Source organism: Solanum dulcamara, chromosome 1, assembly GCF_947179165.1.
Source record: "Solanum dulcamara chromosome 1, daSolDulc1.2, whole genome shotgun sequence".
Lineage (NCBI taxonomy): Eukaryota > Viridiplantae > Streptophyta > Magnoliopsida > Solanales > Solanaceae > Solanum > Solanum dulcamara.
In genome coordinates this window covers 4,746,603-4,767,270 of record NC_077237.1, presented here as the reverse complement: position 1 = coordinate 4,767,270, position 20,668 = coordinate 4,746,603, and the positions used below count along the sequence as shown (strand labels likewise).

Here is a 20,668-nt window from a genome sequence, read left to right as displayed (position 1 = left end):
TAGTTTGCTAATTACAATTCGTAGCTATAGTTATATCAGCATTTGTATAATTCGCGCAGCATTTGTATATATTTCTATAATTCGCTATATAATTTGCATTTTTTGTATAACATTTGTTATTTCACTATACAATTCATGCAAAAAGTTTTTTATAAATCGTTATACAATTTGTAGTGTTTGTATAGTTCGCTATACAATTCGATTCGCGCACAACATTTGTATAAATCGCGCGAATTATATAAAACTCAAACTATAATTACAACTAGATGTTTGTCACGAGCCATAATTAATTCAAACTATAACTATATTAACTAATTAACTTGTATATGTTTGCTTATCCACGTAATTATCCCAAGAGACATTTGCACAAATTGGCCTATTAAAGATCCCAATTCGACAACATTTCTTGTATAGGCCCTAAGATGAAGATTGAATTGGGCCTCTATTTGTAAACTTAAAATTTTATTATGGGCCTATCAATTGGACAATTACAGAGGCCCAATAAATTGCAACACTGAGAAAATTTTGTTATGGGCCTATCAACAGAACAAACACTTTATAATTTTTTATGGGCCTATAGTTTTGAAAGTTCAAATTTCTCAATGTTTTTCATCAGAGAAAGCCAATGAAAATAAATTCATACTAATCACGTATTATGTGTGTTTCTCGTAACCGCATGTAAATAAATAAATAATAATAAAAAAAAGAGCTTGGTGCACTAAGCTCAGGTATATCATTGAGGATTATAAATAGGTCCTGGAAAAACTTATAGGTGTTATAATTACATGCGCATATCATTGAGGATTGTGATGTGATGAATAAAATCTTTTCATTGTTAATCACAGATTGTGAATTCGAGTCTAGAAAATAAAAACAATCGTAGTATAAAGCTCTTTCCCTTGTAATGGGTCTTACACCATGAGAACTCAAAATTAGTCGAAGCCCAAAAATGGATTACATGTTATTTTGGCTACTTGATTAAATATGATAGACCATTAGTTCCTGGAAATAATTAATAGATGATGCACTTAAAGTCTTAGATATAATCCAAATAAACATTTTATATGTCCATCATCATTTTTACTCCATTAATTATTTGAAAAGAAAATTCCCTGGTGTTAACCTAAATTTTTGCTCACCAAATTGCTCTAACTTATAATTAGTCCCAGTTATATAATTTATGTATAATTGTATATAATTTATATATATCGACTATAAAAAATAAATAGTAAATCCGGCAAATTATTTGTGTAAGAATTTCATATGTCAATTATTTACCTAGAAGGACAATTACTACTATTATAACAACAATATATTCAATGTAATCTCATAAATCTGATCTAGAAAAAATAATATATATACACAGATCTTATTCATATTATATAAAAATAAAAAAAATTATTTCTAATGAACTCTTGACGCTAAGTAAAACATTTCAAAGTCAAAAGTCAAGAAAAAGGCAAAAACTATTGAATTACAACATGATTCCACATTTTTTGGATTCTCACATCACAAAAAGGTAAGATTCCATAGTTGTTATTTTTGTCATTTCTGTTTCTAATTCTACTTCCCTTTTTCATTGATTTATGTGACTCTTTTTGCACATAAACAATTGTTATGGTTATATACTCTCCATTTTAATTTATTTTTTCTAGTTTTAACTTGATACATAATTTTAAAAAAATAAGAATTTTTTTTAAATTACGTGATTTTAAATTAAAGATACGTGAAATGTATTAAAGTATTCTTTAATCTCGTGATTTTAAATATGCTATGTGAAAAGTTGGAATTAAAAAATTATCAAAAAAAAAGAGATTTCTTTTTTAAAACGACTAAAAAAAAATAATAAAACAAATAAATTGAAACATATGGAGTATATTTTCTTGGATTAGCTAAATATAGGATATGGACAATTTTTTTGAGGTTTTATTTGCCCCGACTATGAGAATTTTATATTGTGTCTAATATAATCGACGTAAGTTTATCGAAAATAGTCTTTTTATTCATAAAGATCGAGGTAAGATCTGAATATATATTTTTTTTTTACTTTTTTTAAATCTTATTTATAAAATTATATTAGATACGCTGTTATTGATGTATATGATGTTGTCATTTTCGTGAGTGTTATAGTGATCCTTTTTACTTTTTATCTTATCTTTATCATATATATTAGTTATTTAGGACGTATAGAAAATGATGTTTATATTGTTAGGACAACTAATTAACATAGAGACTAGTTAATATATAACTTATTAAAACCAACAAGTAACCTTCGAAACAATAACAAACCATGAGGGAAAAAATATTTCATCTAAGGGTGTGTTAGTTATGAAGAAAAATATTTTCTAATTGTCTTAGTAAAAAAAAATAGGATGTTTTACTTTTTTTGTGTGTGTGTTGGATAGTAACATGAAAACTAAAGTATTACTTGTCTGGAATGAGCTAATTTGATGTATAATCACTAAATTTTATTTTTCTAATTAAAGGAAAGTCATACTTTTTTAATTATTATTATTATTATTATTATTATTATTATTATTATTATTATTATTATTATTATAAATAGACAATTAGAAAAACTCAATCCCATAATTATTTTTTTTCTAGAACATAATATCTCTTTCTATAATTAGTCTAATTCCAACATTATACATGACTCGTCTTAAACCACATGATTCAACTAGGGGTGTTACAAAGTTAATCAATTGCTGATCAATAATGATCCACAATTTTCCTTTTTTTCAATAATATTAGTCAATTCGTTTCAATTTATATGTCTTATTTTTCTTTTTAGTTTATATAAACATAATATCTCTTTCGATAATTAGTCTAATTCCAGCATTGTACATGATTCGTCTTAAACCACATGATTCAAATAATATTTTGATATATTATTATACATATTTTTAATTTAAAATCATAAAATTTAATTTAATTTTCTATTTTATTGAATTCCATAGCAAATGATGTTTCAATTACTTCTAGAGACCTCTACTTCTATTATTTAATTTCTTACTTGTCACGAATGTGTTGGAAGGTTATTTGGCACATTGATTATATATATTAATCATTACTTAAACGACCAACATGGTATGGGCTGTAGTGTAGTGACGAGACTGTTTTACCCATTAATCATAGATCTCGGGTTCAAGTTTTGGGAATGAAAAAAAAATCATGTTGGGAGCGTCACCCCCGAATGAGCCCTGCAATGCCCGATCAAAATTTAATCAGAATTCCACGGACTCCGAACACCGAGTTTGAAAAAAAATCATTACTTAAACTATAAAATCCCCTTCCAAAATATTCTTGTCGATTAGAGGATTTTTTTAAAAAGGCTTAATTAATATACATAATCAATCTCTTAAATTTGTCAATTTATTTATACATTTGAACTAAGTTTTGTTCCAATTAAATACATGAATTTCTAATAAAGAGTTTTATTCACGCACCGCTTTACTTTGAAAGGAAAATGAAACATTGTTTATGACGTGAGTATGAACTGGCTCCACGTACCCATAGTCATCCCTATACCTAAAAAAACAGAATTAATTTGTCTTTTTCATTATTATTATTTTTGGAATTATTTGGTCAAGATCTAGAGTTGATATTTATGTTTCTTCTTACAAAATAAATGAGTAATGAATTTGGACACAAAATAACGTGAGGGGTACAATAATTATTAAATGAATGTAGACATAATAGTTTAATTGTAAATAAACGCGGAGAATCGATAAAGAAAAACAATCATTCAATTTTATTTTTTTTCCCAATTTCTGACATATTTTGATTTGCATATCTATTAAAATAGACTTAACAAATTTGTGAAACATTTTTAGTGTTTAAATAATACACGGCTTTGATATTTTTCTATAAGCTATATAATTTATTAAAATATTTTCAGATCTTAAACTTAATTAAGTTAAGTCAATGTTGTCTGCCAAGACAGATATTTGATATAATTATAAAAAGTATGTATATGATTTATTGATTTGATTTAGTTTTTTCTTTTAATTTTTCAATAAAATTAAAAAAATTTAAAAATATTATTGATTTTTAAAAAATTTGTATAATCAAATCATTTTGATTTGACTTTTCTATTTAGATCGATTTTTACTACTATATATATATATATATATTATTTTATATAAAATAAAAAATAAAATAACTAAATCTTATCTAATTAATACACACATAAAATAATACCTCACAATTAATTTATTGATTACTAATATCGACTAACAAACAATTTTTAAGTTACAAATATTCTTTTACACTTTTCTCCAAAATAATTATGGTGTGCACAAATTAATTTGAACACGACTGTACTGGTCTTTGGACTTATGCACTATGCCAAGTCAGCTTGGGTCCCACTGGGCCCAACAAGTTGTCAATCTTTTTTTTCTTTTTCTTTTTTAAATAAAAATTAAATAATCTTATCATGTGATATAGTTTTATTATATTCCCTAGTTCATATTTTTTTTTCGTAGTGATCTTTCTCGATATTAAAAATCGAACTTTTTTCTTCTCTAAAAATTAGTATGATCTTTCCCTCATAGTGATTTTTTTATAAAATATTCTTGTCATATTATATTTTAATATGTATTTTATAACAATATTTCGATGTAACATTAAAAAAAATAGTTGGATAAATAATAGTATTGCTATACTGCAACGACCCATTATGTCGTTTTGAGAAATAGAATTTTTTATTTCATAAAAGACTCATTCCGTATTTTTTTATGAGTATTTTGGACTATACGATAACCATAGTTATTTACTTAAAGGGTAAATTTAAATAACTAATTTAATTAGTGGGCTAAATTGATAATTTATTTAACACTCTATACCAATTATTAAAGAAAAAGAATAGAGTTTATTGATTTTGATACATAATTGAGTAGGAAAGCAAAACAAAGAAATAAATAATAATATAAATAAATAAATAAATAAATATATATATATATATATATATATATATATATATATATATATATATATATATATATATATATAACGAGAAAACGCGAAACAACGCAGAAACCAGAAGAAAAAGGAAATACGGAAGAAGAAAGAAAATAAAGGGGAAAAGAAAAATAAAGGAGAAAAGAAAAATACGATTTTTATTCCAAAGCGTTAAAGTAATTATTCTCATCCTTTCCATTAAATTTTTGTGTGATTTTGAACATATTTTTAGGGTATATTGGTGAAGAAATAACGCTGAAATAAGAAAATATGATTCTAGGGTTCTTCACATAAAATCTTAATTTGAGGGTCGAATAACGATCCGTTTTGGCTGAAATTTGACATGTGAGTTTATTTTATCATGAGTAAACATAATTGGAAAAAAAATTAGATTTGACTTTAATGACCAATTTTTATTCAAAAATAAATACAGCTATATGGGTGTCATTGGATTCGTATTCTTATGAAGATTATGTATTTGAACATATTTTGATTGTTCGAAAGCGTTACGAAAGGCTCAAGTTTTAAAGTGATTATTTAATTTAATTGAGGTTTAACCCTAATTTTGAAATTCAGAAAATATGGAAGTAGACATGTTAAGTGATATCAAGATTAAGAACGTGTTTATAGAATTGGGTGAGTTATTGGGTCTAGGTTAAACATATATATAATATTGATGTTTACGGATTAGTTTATTTATAAATATTATATATTTGATAGATTAAAATTGGTTTGAGGCATTGAAGAAAGGAAATATATTGGTTGATTAGCTTGCTTTACTTCAGTTCTTCGGTTGAGGTAGGTTATGATTTTTATTTTATATCATAGATAGACTCTTAATAGTGATTGCTATTCATTGAGTAATGTGTGAAGTTTACTACACATTTAATTGTTGTGGTTTGAATGGTTGATATGTTGTTGTGATTGGTCAGAAATCCCGAGGCCATGAAATCCATAATCTTGAACTTGCCTTATAAAAAATGGTGTCTTGATTATAAAAGGCTTGATGAAATATTATTAATGAAGTGGAATGTAATAATAAAGAATGATAAAGTAATTATATCAGGATCGGGTGTCACATTCCGACACGATATATTTGGATCAGGTGTCACATTCCGACATGATATATTTGGATCGGGTGTTATATTTCGATACGATATATTTAAATCGGATGTCACGTTCCGATACGGTATATTTAGATCGGGTGTCACGTTCCGGCATGATAATATTAAAGGAAAACAAATTAAAATGACTTAATACTACCCAATCTCCAAAAACTCATTTTCCAAAAGAGTGTGATGTGGAGGCTTGAGTCCTCATGTATGATCTTGATATTGTTGACTGGTTATGTAATTAAATTAATATTAATTGTTTAATTTTTCAAACTGGATGTAGACATATAAGGTTTTATACTGGTATATCTTAATATTCCACCATTGATAAATCAAAGTTGTCTTATCAACTTAGTTGTCACTTGTCATGTACAATTGTCCCCAATTATTATTTTGCAATCCATAATAAAATTCGTAGTCGAATATTTTTTTTTAACGTGCATTAAATAATTTATTTTTATACAATAGATTGTAAATTATAGAGGAATTGTAAGTTATATTATGTGAATTTGATGTGACGAACTGACTGATAAAACATTGACAGAAAGACTGACGTGACCTTTCTTTGTGAGATAGTATTGATTGTTGATGAGTTATAAATTACAAAAAAATATAGCTGTGAAATTGTTCCTTTTTTTTCTTCTTACCCATTGGATTCAACTTGAGATGAAATATATAACCACTTGAGATTTGTTTAATTTATAGCCACTTGAGATTTGTTTAAATTAATTAATAAGTTATATTCTATGTACACTTGCACAATGGAGTATGATGAACAAAAAATAATATATTTAGTATAATTTTATAAATGCGTAGTAGTCGGTTGACATATATTATATTATATATAGCAAATTATATGAAGTATACATGTTAACATATTTTAATTAAAGAATATTTTAATATATTCTATATATTTTTAATTACAACATATTTAGTGAAATTCTACGAGTAGGATCTAACATATTTTTAATTATGACTCAAAAATTTCAAAAATCTTATATATATTTTAAGATTAACAGAATATTATTTAATTTCATATATTAAACAAAATAAAATAATAAATATCCGGACATACCATCCTATAACCAAATAATACCATGAAAGGAACAAAGCTTAGTCATGTGCAGTGCTGTCAGGGAAATATAAATTTGTGTCATCATCTACAACTCATTATATATACTTAGAAAAAATATTAATTTAACAATCACCATATCACAGCACACCAATAATTTGCCTCAATATATAATTTCAAGAAAATCATATAAATCTGTGTGTCTACTCAAAAAACCATAGTCTTTAGAGCTTTTTCAGCTAGAACAAGAAGCACCCTTTTGACATTCATAGCTGAAAGTAAGAATCTTTTTCTTCTTTTTGTGAAAAGAGAAAAAAAAGGGGGGGGGGGGTGTTGATTCTTGAATCTGCAAAATAGGAATTTAATTTGTCTTTGGAAAGTTGAAATTTTTTCAACTCTGTCATGACCTTGACTTTTACCCGCCATAATTTCAGGGATATACTGTTTTGTTTTTTCTCTTTCTTTTGATTTGTTTACTTCCTTGAGGTATATGTTTATCTTCTTTGTATAATTTTTATTTTTGAATGGAAAAGATTCTTGCCTTTTCAAATCTTGGACTTTCTTTATTTATGGGGTGCCACTAATTTTCTTGATTTACAAAAAAATTACGTGTATGAATAAAATGAAAGAGCCTTACACCTTGAATTTGAAAGTGAATTCATAAAAAAAATTACATTTTTACCTTCTTTTTTTTTGTATATACGGTATAATTTTTCGAGGAACAAAAGGTTTTCCACATTTTTATTGTAAAGATTTTTTGTTGATGATTCATTAGTTTCCATTTAGAGTCTGATTTTGTAGCCTAAATGATAAACGGGTAGGGATTTTGTGTTATGCAGAGTTTTTTGAAGGAAGACAGAAGATGAAGAATTCTGTCTCTGATCATAGTTTCTACATAGAGAGCGATGAAGAGGATGATCATCAAGAGACGCAATTGGATAAATCTGAAAATGGAGATGGAAATGAATCTAATTCTTCCAAATACTCTAATGATGATGATGATGATGATAATCATAATGATCGTCTCGAGAGCAAACCTAGTTCCTTTAACCCTGCTTGGCCTCAGAGTTATAGGTATTCAAAAGATTTCCTTTTGGTTCATTTCAATATCTTGAGTTGGAATATAGATATTTGAATCATTTGGCTTTCTGTTGTTTATTGTGTTTCAGTTATGACACTATTTTGTTGTTGTTGTTACTATTCCTTTTCTGAATGATCTGCACTGCTTTCCTTATTAGTTGATATGTTTTCTTCATTGTCGTTTTTCCTTTTCATAGCTACTTTGATTTGTTGTACTTGAGTTGAGTCCTTCAAAAACAACCTCTCTACCTCCATGAAGTAGGGGTAACTGGTAAGGTTTGCGGACGTTCTGCCCTCCCCAGATCCCACTTGTGGGAGTCACTGGGTATGTTATTGTTGTTGTTGTTGATAGCATAATGGGCTTTAACTTCTAGTAATTTTTATTTTGTATAATATTAGTCTGACGTGAGCTTAAATGGAGAAACATGGTCAACAAGGATTCCTATAGTCGACTCCAACTTGATTGGTTTGAGTCATTGTTGTCGTTATTGTTGTTTGGTAGCATAATGAGGTTTCTCTGTTTATTGAATGATCCATTTTCTATTATGAACTGTGTCTGTCTGTCGGAAGATGAATCTTTTAACTCACAAGCTCATCGGGGTGCCATCATAGTTCGAGTTCTTGGATGATTATTAGTTACATTCTTTGCTCCTGGTTCCTGCTTACATGTAAAGTAAGGTAATTTTCAGCTTTTGGATGGATAATGTCATCAGCTCTGTTAGGTGAATGCTTACTTGTTATGATAATTGTTCCATTGGTTGTCCTCTAGTTTCATATTTTGAATTAAAAACATGAACTGATTCATGATTCTAACCATTATAGTTCTGGTTTTATAACATTTATCCATGATGAGTTAAGCTTCGCCATTGAAATTGTTGGATTTGATATTCAACTGCAATGTGGCTTAAGAGTTTCTGGCCCTATGTAGGAGCACTCTTAGTTAAAGAGTTTCCAGTTCAAAAATTCAAATGGCCACCATTGCCTGGTGAACCCGAATGAAATTAGGAAATCCATCATATTACCCATCAATGGTCTTCAACCAAGCCATAGTTTTGGTGCTGATGACTGTGTCTCTGATCAAAGCGACCAGTAGAGGGTGTCGAAATGGGGAAGGAGAATTGTGTGGATAATTTATCTTGGCCGGAACCTCATAGTTTCTACCACTGTCATTCACTTGGAAATACTGAAAGAAGAAAGCTAGTGTATCACTTGGAAATATTCAATATGATTCCTGATACGCGTTAAAGGTGCTTTGTGTGTTGTTACACGGTTAACAAGCATTGAATCATTTGCTTCTTATCTCTACCGAGTTTCATCTAGTTTGTGATGTGATACTTGTTTCATATTTCGTAGCTCTAATCTTTGTAAAACACTTCTTGTAGGCAATCTATGGATATATACAGTAGTGTGCCCTCACCAAGTCTTACCTTCCTGGGGACACCTTCATTAACACGTTTAGGCAGCTCATTCCTTGCCTCGTCACTCACAAGGAGACACACTCCTGAAGTGTTTCCCTCTCTTCATAAGCCTCTCATATCACAAGCAGAAGAGGAGCAACCACCACAGCGGCGTAGCTCTCATACTTTGCTGCCTCCTCTTCCATCAAGGAGATCTATGATTAAGAAATTTCCTGATGAGAAATCGGTTGCACATGAATTACCAGTTTCTCGTCAAAGTTCTTATGGCCAAGGCGTCCTAAACGGTTAGTTCTCTGAACACAGTCTCATGTAATCGGTTGTACAGATAGTGCATTGATGGTTTGTGAGGAACATATTGTTTTACTAATGCCTCTTTTGTTTTCATACAGGTATTAATGTTCTATGTGGAGTAGGAATCCTTTCTACTCCTTATGCTGTGAAGGAAGGTGGATGGGCAGGGCTTTCTATATTATTCATCTTCGGTTTGCTTTCGTACTATACTGGCATTCTCTTGAGATACTGCTTGGACAGCCAACCAGGGCTTGAGACTTACCCGGATATCGGTCAGGCTGCATTCGGTACAGTTGGAAGAATTATCATATCAGTATGTTCTATTGACTTTAAGTTGTCTGTGCACTTCAACCATAGTAACAAAAATCTGTAATTTCATTTTTTTGGCCAATCATCTCATGCCCGATACATAAATAATGTTAAACTTTCTACATATTTGACAGTTTAAGCATAAGTATTCACCGCTTCCTGATACTGTTTCTTTTCTTCTGTTTATTTGTTGATGCAGATAGTTTTATACGTGGAGTTATATGTAAGTTTACATTGCCTACACGTTGTCCATCGTATCTTTTGTCTTATTTATTCCTAAATGTGTGCCTCATCCTGGTATATGCTTACTGTTGTCCTTCACTTGCAGTCTTGTTGTGTTGAATACATAATTTTGGAGGGAGATAACTTGTCGGCTTTATTTCCAAATGCACATTTAAATTTGGGAGGCTATCAATTAGATGCAAGGCATCTCTTTGCTTTGGTAACCACCCTTGCTGTTCTTCCTACCGTTTGGCTGCAAGACCTTACTGTTCTTAGTTACATCTCAGGTGAGTAGCTAACTTTCTATTAGAAGAGCTTCATCTCTGAAGTACCAAAAAAAACAAATTGACTTGTTTTTACTTTTTATCACTATAAAGGCCACTGGCATAATAAAGCTTATGTTCTCTCAGTTATCTGTAGATATTCTTCATAGTTACTCTTTCCGTTTCAATTTGCTTGTCTGGTTTTGATTTGACACGTAGTTTAAGAAAATAAAGAAAACTTTTGAATCTGGTGGTCTTAAATTAAAGATACGTAGAATGTACTAAAATGACCGTTAATCTTGTGGCCTTAAACGTGCCATGTGGAAAGTTAGCATTAAAGAGTTGACAAAAAAAGAAAGATGCAATCTTTTTTAAACGGACTAAAAAGGAAAGTAAGACAAACAAATTGAAACGTAGAGATTATAAGATTATCCAGGGGTCAGTACTCTTGGAGATTTAGAATCCCCTTTTGAGATGAAATAATTGTCTAGTTCTTATAAGCTTCTCTTTTGATACTTCTAAAGTTTTGGAATTTTCCTCTTTCAACTGTTTGACGATGAGAATTAACAAAAAAGTATTTTGACAATGAAAATTCTGAATCGGATACCTATAATTTTCAGCTGGAGGAGTTATTGCTTCTGTGATGGTTGTCGTTTGCTTGTACTGGCTTGGTTTAGTCGATCACGTTGGCACACAAAGCAAAGAAACTGTACTGAACCTTTCTAGTCTTCCTGTTGCTGTTGGACTTTATGGATATTGTTACTCCGGGCATGCAGTGTTTCCCAATATATACACATCGCTGGAGAAACGCAGCCAATTCCCTGCTGTCCTCTTTACCAGGTAAATATTTATACACATCAAAACAGCGCCAAGTTTGAGCTATATAGAGATTATCCGCGTCAACATTCTGGATTTCCTTGGACAATGAATCCTGCCTTTCTGATAAGTTTTTTGTGTTGTCCTGTTTTACTTATTGTTCTTGAACGTGGATATAATCTCGATGCAGTTTTGCTATTGTGACTGTGTTGTATGCCGGAGCAGCTGTGATGGGATACATGATGTTTGGGGACTCAGCTGAATCCCAGTTTACTCTAAACTTGCCTACAGATTTAGTTGCCTCCAAGATTGCTTTTTGGACCACGGTAAGTGCAACCTGATTGATCAAATTCTCTCCTTGATACAACCACTTGAACACATGATGCCAAATCGTCTGCTTCTTTTGCAGATCGTTAATCCATTCACAAAATATGCATTGACTATGGCCCCTGTGGCTATGAGTTTGGAGGAGTTGATACCATCGAACCACTCCAAATCTTACATGTACAGTATCCTCATTAGAACAGCACTTGTGTTGTCCACATTACTCGTGGCTCTTAAAATTCCCTTTTTCGGTAAGTTATATTGCCTGAATATTGTGTTCTTGATCCCCTTAACGCGTTAGGAATGGCCTTGCATTAAAAAAAATGATATCAAACTTATTCTCCTGCAGGATTTGTGATGGCGTTGATCGGATCATTTTTTACGATGCTTGTTGTGAGTCCTTTTTACCAGTTCTATGTTTTCGTTAAATAGATTTTCTGTTTCCGTTTTTGTATTTATAGAATTGTACTAATATACGATCTTTTCTTATATATTTCAGACATTGATTCTACCTTGTGCTTGCTTCTTGAGAATTTTGAAGGGAAAAACAAGTCCCATTCAGGTACAAGAGAAGTTTCTCTATGGATGTGTTCGGTATGAAGGAAAATGTTTTCCTCCATACCAAACGCTCCCTATATCTCAAACCATCTGTTGTTTTGATTGTTAGTTTACGTGGAAACTAAATCGACTCATCAACTTATGTAGTCGATTTAAGTATCCATAGCTCTCAGAACTTTCGCCTCTTTACAACAACAACAACAACAACTTTCGCCTCTTTGTTAGCATTAAATATACCGTTGATGAGAATTCATTTGCACAGCGGAAAATCCAAAATCTAGAGTTAGTGGGTTCATAATGAATGTGATCTTCATTATATACATGTATACGTTCCAAATCCTTTTGTGTTACATTGAACTACTGAACCCGCCCTAAATCCGTCTCTTTTAATGCAGGTAGTAACATGTATGCTTATTATCACAATAGGCAGCATATCAGCAGTTATTGGATCCTACTCAGCTCTCTCCAAAATCATCCACAGCTTATGAGTGAAGAAAATTGGCAATACAAACAATGGCCATAATAGATGTTTTCAAGTCTAAGATTTAACAAAATTCCATTTTTTCAGTGTGTTCTACTCTCAGTCTCAGGCTTGTGATTTTAATGCCATCATTTTTTGTCCTTTAGAAAAGAAACTTTATGTCATTTGATTGCATGTTCCTCAAAGCATATGGCTATATATAGATTGCTTCATTTTCTTTTTACTAAAATTCAGTCTTGGGTTTTGAATATATATAAGCAAACACTTAAGTTTGATTTCAATGGCCGGCAAGTAAGCATTCCAATTTTGAGAATGCACATTTAGACATTTTAACTTTGACTCAACTAGCAACTAAACACTCCAACTCATTCCTATTGTGTCTCGTGGATATCCATTGCTGATATGACATAAATTTGGAGGTATTTAGATGGTTATTTCATAAGTTAGAGTATCCAATTGGCGCAGTGAAGACAGACTGAGGTGTCTAAATATGCACACTCAAAGTTGGAGTGTTTTTTTTTTTTTGGTAATAAAGCATTATCATATATATAGCTATTAAATGTCTGGTAGAGGAGAGGGACTAGTTCCGCTTTCTATAGAGTCATTATTACAAGCCAAGGCCGTTGTATGGCCATTAAAAGCAGTGACATAATGTTTAGTTTTCCTCCAAAATATAGCTCCCACAATGTCTGTCGAAACATGCTTGGCAGCAGACATTGGTGTAACTAACAAAAAAACATGGTCTTCCCTATGCACAATTCCTAGCTCCCTCTTTGCTTAGACTATCCGCTACCTTGTTCTACTCCCGGTAGACATGCGTCACTTGTGGTCTCCCCAGAGTCTGCATCAAGAACCTATATTCAAGAATGCTGTCAGTAAATAAAGGATTGTTTTGGGTGAGCATGTTAATGACTTCCATGGAGTCAATGTTGATCTCAATGGGCGTGAGGTTTCTCTCCAGCGCCAGCTGCAGGTCCATGCGAAGGGCTTGGAATTCCGCTAGCTTTGGGTTGTTATGGGCAATCCTGTTGGTAAAGACAATAATCCATTCCCCTTTGTGATTCCTAATGACTCCACCAAGTCCTCTATTGCTGGTGTTGTTGCCAGTGGCACCATCAGTATTGAGCATGTAGTGGCCTGCGTTGGGGGATTCCATTTGACTGGAATGGTAGTATGGATGATGCTCTTGGTAGTGGGAAGGGGGTTAATGAGGAGGTGATATTTAGTAGCCTGATGGATGGTGGGGAGGATAGGGATTGCATCTATGTTCCCTCTAAAAGTGTTGTCATTTCTTTTAAGCCAAATGTTCCAAAAGCAAAAGGGAAGAAGGTTGTCCCAATGAAGATTTTTATAAAAGGGCTTCCTCTTACTGTCTACCCAGATGTTGGTCCAGTTACATCTATTGTAAAAAGAGGGATTGATTTTCCAAGAGGAAGTGGAGTTGTTATTCACCTCATTCCAAAAATTAATGGCATTGGTGTATTTAAAGAAAATGTGGTCAATGTTCTCTTCAATGGTATTGCACACTTTGCAATTAGGATCAATATCTAAGCATATTCTATTCAGTTATGCAGAGGTGGGAAGCCTGCCATGATGGAAGAACCAAATGAATGTTTTGATTTTGTTAGGGCAAGAAGATTTCCAGATCCACTTGAAATCCTTTATGACATTGATAGGGCCCTGAGATTTGGAGTTGTGGATCATAGAGTAGGCAGAGGTAGAGGTAAAGTTATCACTGGTGGTAAGGTTCCAAGCTAGTTTGTCATTCCTGATCTAGTCAAGATGGATGTGGATAGAGGCAATGCTAGTTCTGAGGTTATCAGTCAGCTGGAAGAAGAGGGTGGAGAAGTCACAATTGCCATTATTCCAGAAGTCACAAACTTTACAGTTATCCTCTCCTTCTCTCAAAGGTCCATAGAGAATATTTCTAATAGGCTCATGGTTTGGAATCCACCTATCATGCATGAAGTTGACTCTGTTACCTTTAATCACAGACCATCAATGGCCATTAAGGTTTTCCTTCCAACCATCTAGAACACAATTCTAGATTCTGGAGCAAGGATTTCTCCTCCAATTGAGGTTTCCTCTAGAGTATTTTTTTATAAGGACCTTTTTCCAGAGGCTATTCTGGCCATGAAAGAGTCTCCAGGCTAAGCTAGCATGCAGGGTTTTGTTTCTAAGCTCACTTTTTTGGATCTCCAGTCCCCCTTATCCTTGGTGTTAGTGATGGTATCCCAGCTAAGGAGGTGAAGTTTCTTTTTCTCAGTATTGGTTCCCCAGATGAAATACCTTTGGATTTTGTTGAGGTTTTTAGTGATATGGAAAGTTGGAGTGTTTATGTCAAGTTTGATTGTTTGTTATGGCATTATGCCTAAAATAATAAGAAAACTACAAAAATTATACCTATATATATGTGTGTGAGTTTTCATTTTTTTTTCCATAGCTAAATTTTAATAAATTTATTCTCATATGTCCTAGTTTCGGTGGACAGAGTTATATGATACCTATCGCTAGTGGGAGGTGATACATTATCATGAAATTAATCAAAGTGTATGTAAATTAACTCGAACACCACAATAATATTAGTCTTTTGACAAACTTAGAGTCCGTTTAGATGGGCTTAAAAAAGTAATTTTTATGTATGAAGTTTCTTTTAGAACTTTGAAGTGCTGAAAGTTATTTTTATAAATAAGCAGTTGAGTGTTTGAATAAAAGTGTTTGAGGAAAATGATGTGAATTTTAGGGTTAAAAGAATAAAAAAGATAGTTTGGGAATTTAGTTAAAATATAAGAAATATAAAAGTAATTTCTATGATCAAAGAAAATGACTTTAAACACTTAGAAAAAAAAAGTTAGTAATCTAACTTTTCATTTTTGACTGACTTTAAAAATTTTATGACTTAAAGTTAGCATTAGACAAATATATCTAAAAGCTAAAGAGGGTTTTAAATTAGTTTGACCAACTTAAAGCCCGTCCAAACACTTCTTAATATATTTACTAAAACGGTTCAATGCATGCCAAAGAAAGCATTTTTTTATCATTTTCTGTATGCCCCAATATCCACTACAAGAGCCGTCAACGCTGCACGTGCAATGCACGCTTAACTCTTCTCCGCCATTGTTCCACAGCTCTATTGAACAGTAAAGTAATGTCTAGCTCAACACAATTCTCTCCAGTTATTCAACAATTATTCTCAAGAAAATCAAACCCATCCTCTATTTCATCTTTCAAAGCTCCAAGATTGGTACTTTTAGCACCAATCTCCCTAAATTTTTCAAGAATTCATTTGGACTTTAAGGTGAAAGTTCAGGTTTTGGAAAATCATGATGGAGAAAGTTATGTACAAGATCTTGATAATTCACCTGCTTCGATTGAGCTACAACCCATTTCTGATGAACCCCAATTTGATCGAGTCATAGCTGAAGCACATCAGCTTGATGAATCTGTTGTGATTCTATGGTGCGTATTTGCTATTTATGTATAGAAAAAGTTGGTCAAGAATGATTTTTTCTTGTTGGAATATGTTAAATAATCAAAAGGGTCAGCTTAAAATTGGATATAGAGAAAAGGGGTTTATAAAGTTCGCTTTTTTATTAGCTGGTTTATGATTTCTCACCCTATTAGTAGTCGTAACATTAGTCTTGTAGTTTCTTGTTACTACTGTTCAGAATGTTTGGTCATGCTTTCAATAATGTTACGACTATTGGAAACAGCTTCTCTACCTTTCCTAGTACCTCCCCAGACCCCCACTTTGTGGGATTACACTTGGTATGTTGTTGTTGTTAGTGCTGGTTTATGATTTTTCAGTTGTATTCTGTACCAAAGTATGTTGTTGTTGTTGTTTCATGGTGGTTATGTTGGGGTTTGATTCAATTTTAATTTGGTGCTGGCACTGTGGAAATGAGGTGTTTATTTTGTTATTACTTGTTTTTTTGCCATCTTATATTTGATAAAACAGTGATTACGGTTGGATGGCTCAAGCATAAGTCAGCTAAGTGATTCAGTGAGATCTCTGAAAATGGTGAAATGTAACATGTCCCCCTATCATGAGATGTCTAGTTCCTCTAGGTTCAGATGAATAGTGTAACTAGCTTAACGGATCAATTCCTAGTGTAACAAGCTTAACGGATCAGTTCCTATTGTAACTAGGTTAACAGATCAGTTCCTAGTTTAACGAGCTTACGGATCAGTTTCTAGTATAAAGAGCTTAACGAATGAGTTCCTAGTGTAACGACCCTAATGATCACGTCTCATATATTATAGTAAGTAAGATGAGGTAATCTAGAGTGTTAACAATCAGTTTACATGTTGTATGCCTTGTTTTGCTCATTTACAGTGATTGCACTGTGTAGTCACTAGGCCCACTTGAAACAGATTACTCAATAAAAAGTGCCAACATCTAGAAAGCATATAGGAAAATACCAATTATTGGGCGATGACTTGCAATGTAAGGGCTCAGTTTTCTTAGCTACTTAGTTCTGATTATGTTTTATATGCTAGTTATTCCTATGCAAATGCAAGAGTTTCTTGTAAGGTTATATCATACATGTTTGCAATTTAGTACCAATGTTCTTTCCTAGGAATCCTAGGAAGTCATTTTATTTGTTATCTCGATGTGTCTCTCAACTTTAATCTAATTGCTCATACGGTACGGCTCTTGTTTCCTAGGGGCTCGTTTTCTCATGACCTAAAAGATAGAGGCTGAAGTTCTTTTGGTTATCTTGTGGATGAGCTTATGGGATGACACTGGGTTGTTGTTGTTGTACTTTGGTATTCACTTGATGTATAAAGCTCTTTGAATCTGCAGGATGGCGAGCTGGTGCCGCAAATGCATATACTTGAAACCAAAATTAGAAAAATTGGCTGCTGACTACTTCCCAAGGTTGTGCTCTCTTGCATTTCCCTTCAGATACAGCACATTGCAATAAAAAGCTTTATCTAGGCCTAAAGCGTCTACTTTCGTTGCACTTCTATTGGTTCGTATAGGATTTGCAAGCAGCATTTGTTCTACACTTTAAACTTTTCCCTGATTAACTTCCTCACTACTCTTCAAACTTTTCTATATCTTTCTGACATATTTCAAAACTTTGGATTCTTGTGACATTTATTTGTTTAGGGACTACTCATAACTCATAAACATTGTTACTTCTGTATATATTTTTGAGAAGAGTTGAGTACTCAGAATTTTTCTCTTGTAGTTCTTTCTTACTTCCTGAAAGACCCAATAATAGATTGGTAAACACTGAACAGTTCTTATTATCAGATGAGACTTTTGGCATGTTATCAGAATTAGTCCTCGTGATTCAGATAGCAGGGAAGGATTGAGGACACTTAAATTACTGGATTCCTAAACTGGATTAGGATGATCGCTGTTACTTCCGAAAGTAGATTTCAAGAATTAATTTTAAATTAAGGCAACACCTGCTCATGCGTATCTGCTTGTTTGCAGCAGGCAGTAGCTTGTGTGTACTTCAGAATGCATTCTGCATTAATTTCTTGAGCGCAAAGAGTTTTTGTTGAATTTCGGTACTGATCCAGATCTTCTGCTATCTTAATTTCCCAGAACACGCTTTTACTCTGTTGATGTCAATAATGTGCCGCACAAGCTTGTGGTTCGTGCTGGAGTAACTGTAAGGGTTTCTTTCTCCCAACACCTTCCATATGTTTAATGTCTTTTTTTCGTGTGATTGTTAACTGCTAAACTTGTAAAACTTATAAAACTATCTCAAGCACTTGAGGCTATTGTAACACCATCTTTGCAACATTCTCTGATGAAAACATTAAAATTCAAGTTGTCAATGATAGGTAGACCAATCCTATAGTAATTTTTCTTTAAGTAACAGTAGGGTCAAGCTAGCTTGCATGCACTTAAATTAATCCAGCGAGTACCTGCTACCTTCCACCAAAAGGTATCAGTTAACTATGTCACTAAGGCTTAAGCTTAGACAGATGAAGAAAATTTACCTCATATTGCATCCGTTGGGATTCAATTGTTGGTTCTCAGGGTTGTTACTTCAACTCATCGAATACTAAGCCACTCTTCTGGGGTCCAATCTACTTTTGGTTGAGTTTTGATGCCGAAGCTGGATGTAATTTCTTGGCCCAAAGTCCAGTCCCTTTTAGATTCTTTCCAGGTGCATTGTATACAATCAGTTCATGCTATCTGTCAGGTCGGATACCTAACCTGATATTCTTTTCTGAAATGGATAACAGTATAATTGCATAGGAGGTACATGTGTAACCTGCACTAGTAGATGCAATACTTTTTGGTGTATTGGTAGTATGAATTGATGCAGACAATGGCTAGAGAATCATAAATAGGATGATGGGGCATGGTTTGCCTCTGAAAGTTGATGTGTGTTTAGAAAATGTTGGACATGCACCACATGATTTGTGAAGTTAAAAGTAAGGGGGAAGATAGCTTTACCATTTGATCGTTTAACTAGGCCTTTCATTTTCGGGCCATCTGCAGAGCAAGGAGAGATGATTTCACCCCATAATAGACATTAACCTCATATGTACAGCTAGCATGCAGCAGTCATACGATGCACAAGTCCTTTACTTGCTAAAAATACGCGCTGCTACTTGAAACACTCTTTTTCATTAATAAAATGTTGTCAGTTTTTTCATTCGTAGAAAGTAGTATTGTTGCTATTTGATTAGTTAAGGGCATTGTTGTGGTTTGAATTTATTGGTATTTCATTTAATGATGTTAAATTCTACCTTTTCATGTGTCCAAATACATGTGGTGACGATACCTAAACAGAAAATGCCGACCATACAGGTAACAAACACTATCTATTTAGCTTCTCGACAGCTAATTTTGCTCGTATATGGTTTTACCTTCTATTTCTGTCACTCTTTTCATGATAAAAACATAGTGTAAATGTTACTTGTCTGCAGTTATGGAGGGATGGGAAGAAACAGGCGGAAGTAATTGGCGGCCACAAAGCACATTTAGTCGTTAATGAGGTCCGCGATATGATTGAAAATGAAGATAATTTGTGACTTGAAGGCATATCCTATACTTTCATCAGTCTCCATTTTTCCATTTTTTTTTTGGGTCCATATCCTATACTTTTACTTCAGATGTACTTCTGAAAGAGTGACTATACACACAGATTGCCTTCTTTTTTTCAAACATTCAAAGAGGAAAGTGTTTATTTCTTTTCCTGTATCCTGTACATTTCTTGAAAACAGCTCTTGGGATATATAAAGTTGGTCTGGTGCAAAATGTCCATTTTTATATTTTAACCTTTTCTGTACAAATTATTGTTTCTTTTCTCTATTTTGTTTTCAGTATGACTTCTTCACTACTGTATTTTCTTTTCGTACTGTCTTTTCTATTTGCATTACTTGAATCGAAGGTCCATCGGAAACAACCTCTCTATTTTCATAAGATAGGGGTAAGTTGCAAACGACTTTTCGCGCGCGCATATAAAGCAATTCTTAATTAAAATCGTGTGGGTATAATATCTTATTGTAATTGCATGTGTAAATGTGTGATCAATTATACATGTATGTATGTGTTTTTAAAGCAGAAACTGGATGTATGTATATGTACTCGAAAGACATCAATTGTATGTGTTTTCAAATTGTGTGCACAATATTGATCAACTGTATGTAAAGTGTATATTGTATGCATGACGATCTCCGGTGAAGCAACGTTGATTTTCCAGTGGCCAACAGAAATGTGTATGAAATTGGATGACAACAAACGAATGAGGCTGGGATTGACAACGACGATTAGGGTTTACAAA

At 32.5% G+C, this 20,668-nt stretch overlaps 2 protein-coding genes across 2 annotated transcripts; both read left to right on the top strand.

Moving 5' to 3' along the window:
* The first annotated feature begins 7,262 nt into the window (after positions 1 to 7,262).
* LOC129899084 (amino acid transporter AVT1C) lies at positions 7,263 to 13,137 on the top strand. The gene is made up of 12 exons (XM_055973890.1): positions 7,263 to 7,424; positions 7,986 to 8,220; positions 9,609 to 9,928; positions 10,034 to 10,248; positions 10,444 to 10,467; positions 10,573 to 10,753; positions 11,350 to 11,569; positions 11,736 to 11,871; positions 11,955 to 12,120; positions 12,219 to 12,262; positions 12,369 to 12,431; positions 12,823 to 13,137. Exons 2-12 carry the CDS (start codon positions 8,009 to 8,011, stop codon positions 12,913 to 12,915), a joined length of 1,674 nt encoding a protein of 557 aa, XP_055829865.1. The 5' UTR covers positions 7,263 to 7,424; positions 7,986 to 8,008; the 3' UTR covers positions 12,916 to 13,137.
* Positions 13,138 to 15,898: 2,761 nt separating this feature from the next.
* On the top strand, positions 15,899 to 20,162 carry LOC129899078 (thioredoxin-like 3-2, chloroplastic). Its single transcript, XM_055973877.1, has 5 exons — positions 15,899 to 16,367; positions 17,716 to 17,790; positions 18,472 to 18,538; positions 19,675 to 19,692; positions 19,812 to 20,162. Exons 1-5 carry the CDS (start codon positions 15,919 to 15,921, stop codon positions 19,914 to 19,916), a joined length of 714 nt encoding a protein of 237 aa, XP_055829852.1. The 5' UTR covers positions 15,899 to 15,918; the 3' UTR covers positions 19,917 to 20,162.
* The last annotated feature ends 506 nt before the right edge of the window (positions 20,163 to 20,668 follow it).

Excerpts from the sequence above, each read along its gene's own strand:
- LOC129899084 (XM_055973890.1), top strand. The coding sequence starts at position 8,009 with ATGAAGAATTCTGTCTCTGATCATAGTTTCTACATAGAGAGCGATGAA. Across the intron at positions 8,221-9,608 it reads GCTTGGCCTCAGAGTTATAG|GCAATCTATGGATATATACA; the intron begins GTATTCAAAAGA and ends CACTTCTTGTAG. Across the intron at positions 10,249-10,443 it reads TTGGAAGAATTATCATATCA|ATAGTTTTATACGTGGAGTT; the intron begins GTATGTTCTATT and ends TTGTTGATGCAG.
- LOC129899078 (XM_055973877.1), top strand. The coding sequence starts at position 15,919 with ATGCATGCCAAAGAAAGCATTTTTTTATCATTTTCTGTATGCCCCAAT. Across the intron at positions 16,368-17,715 it reads GAATCTGTTGTGATTCTATG|GATGGCGAGCTGGTGCCGCA; the intron begins GTGCGTATTTGC and ends TTGAATCTGCAG. Across the intron at positions 17,791-18,471 it reads GCTGCTGACTACTTCCCAAG|AACACGCTTTTACTCTGTTG; the intron begins GTTGTGCTCTCT and ends TTAATTTCCCAG.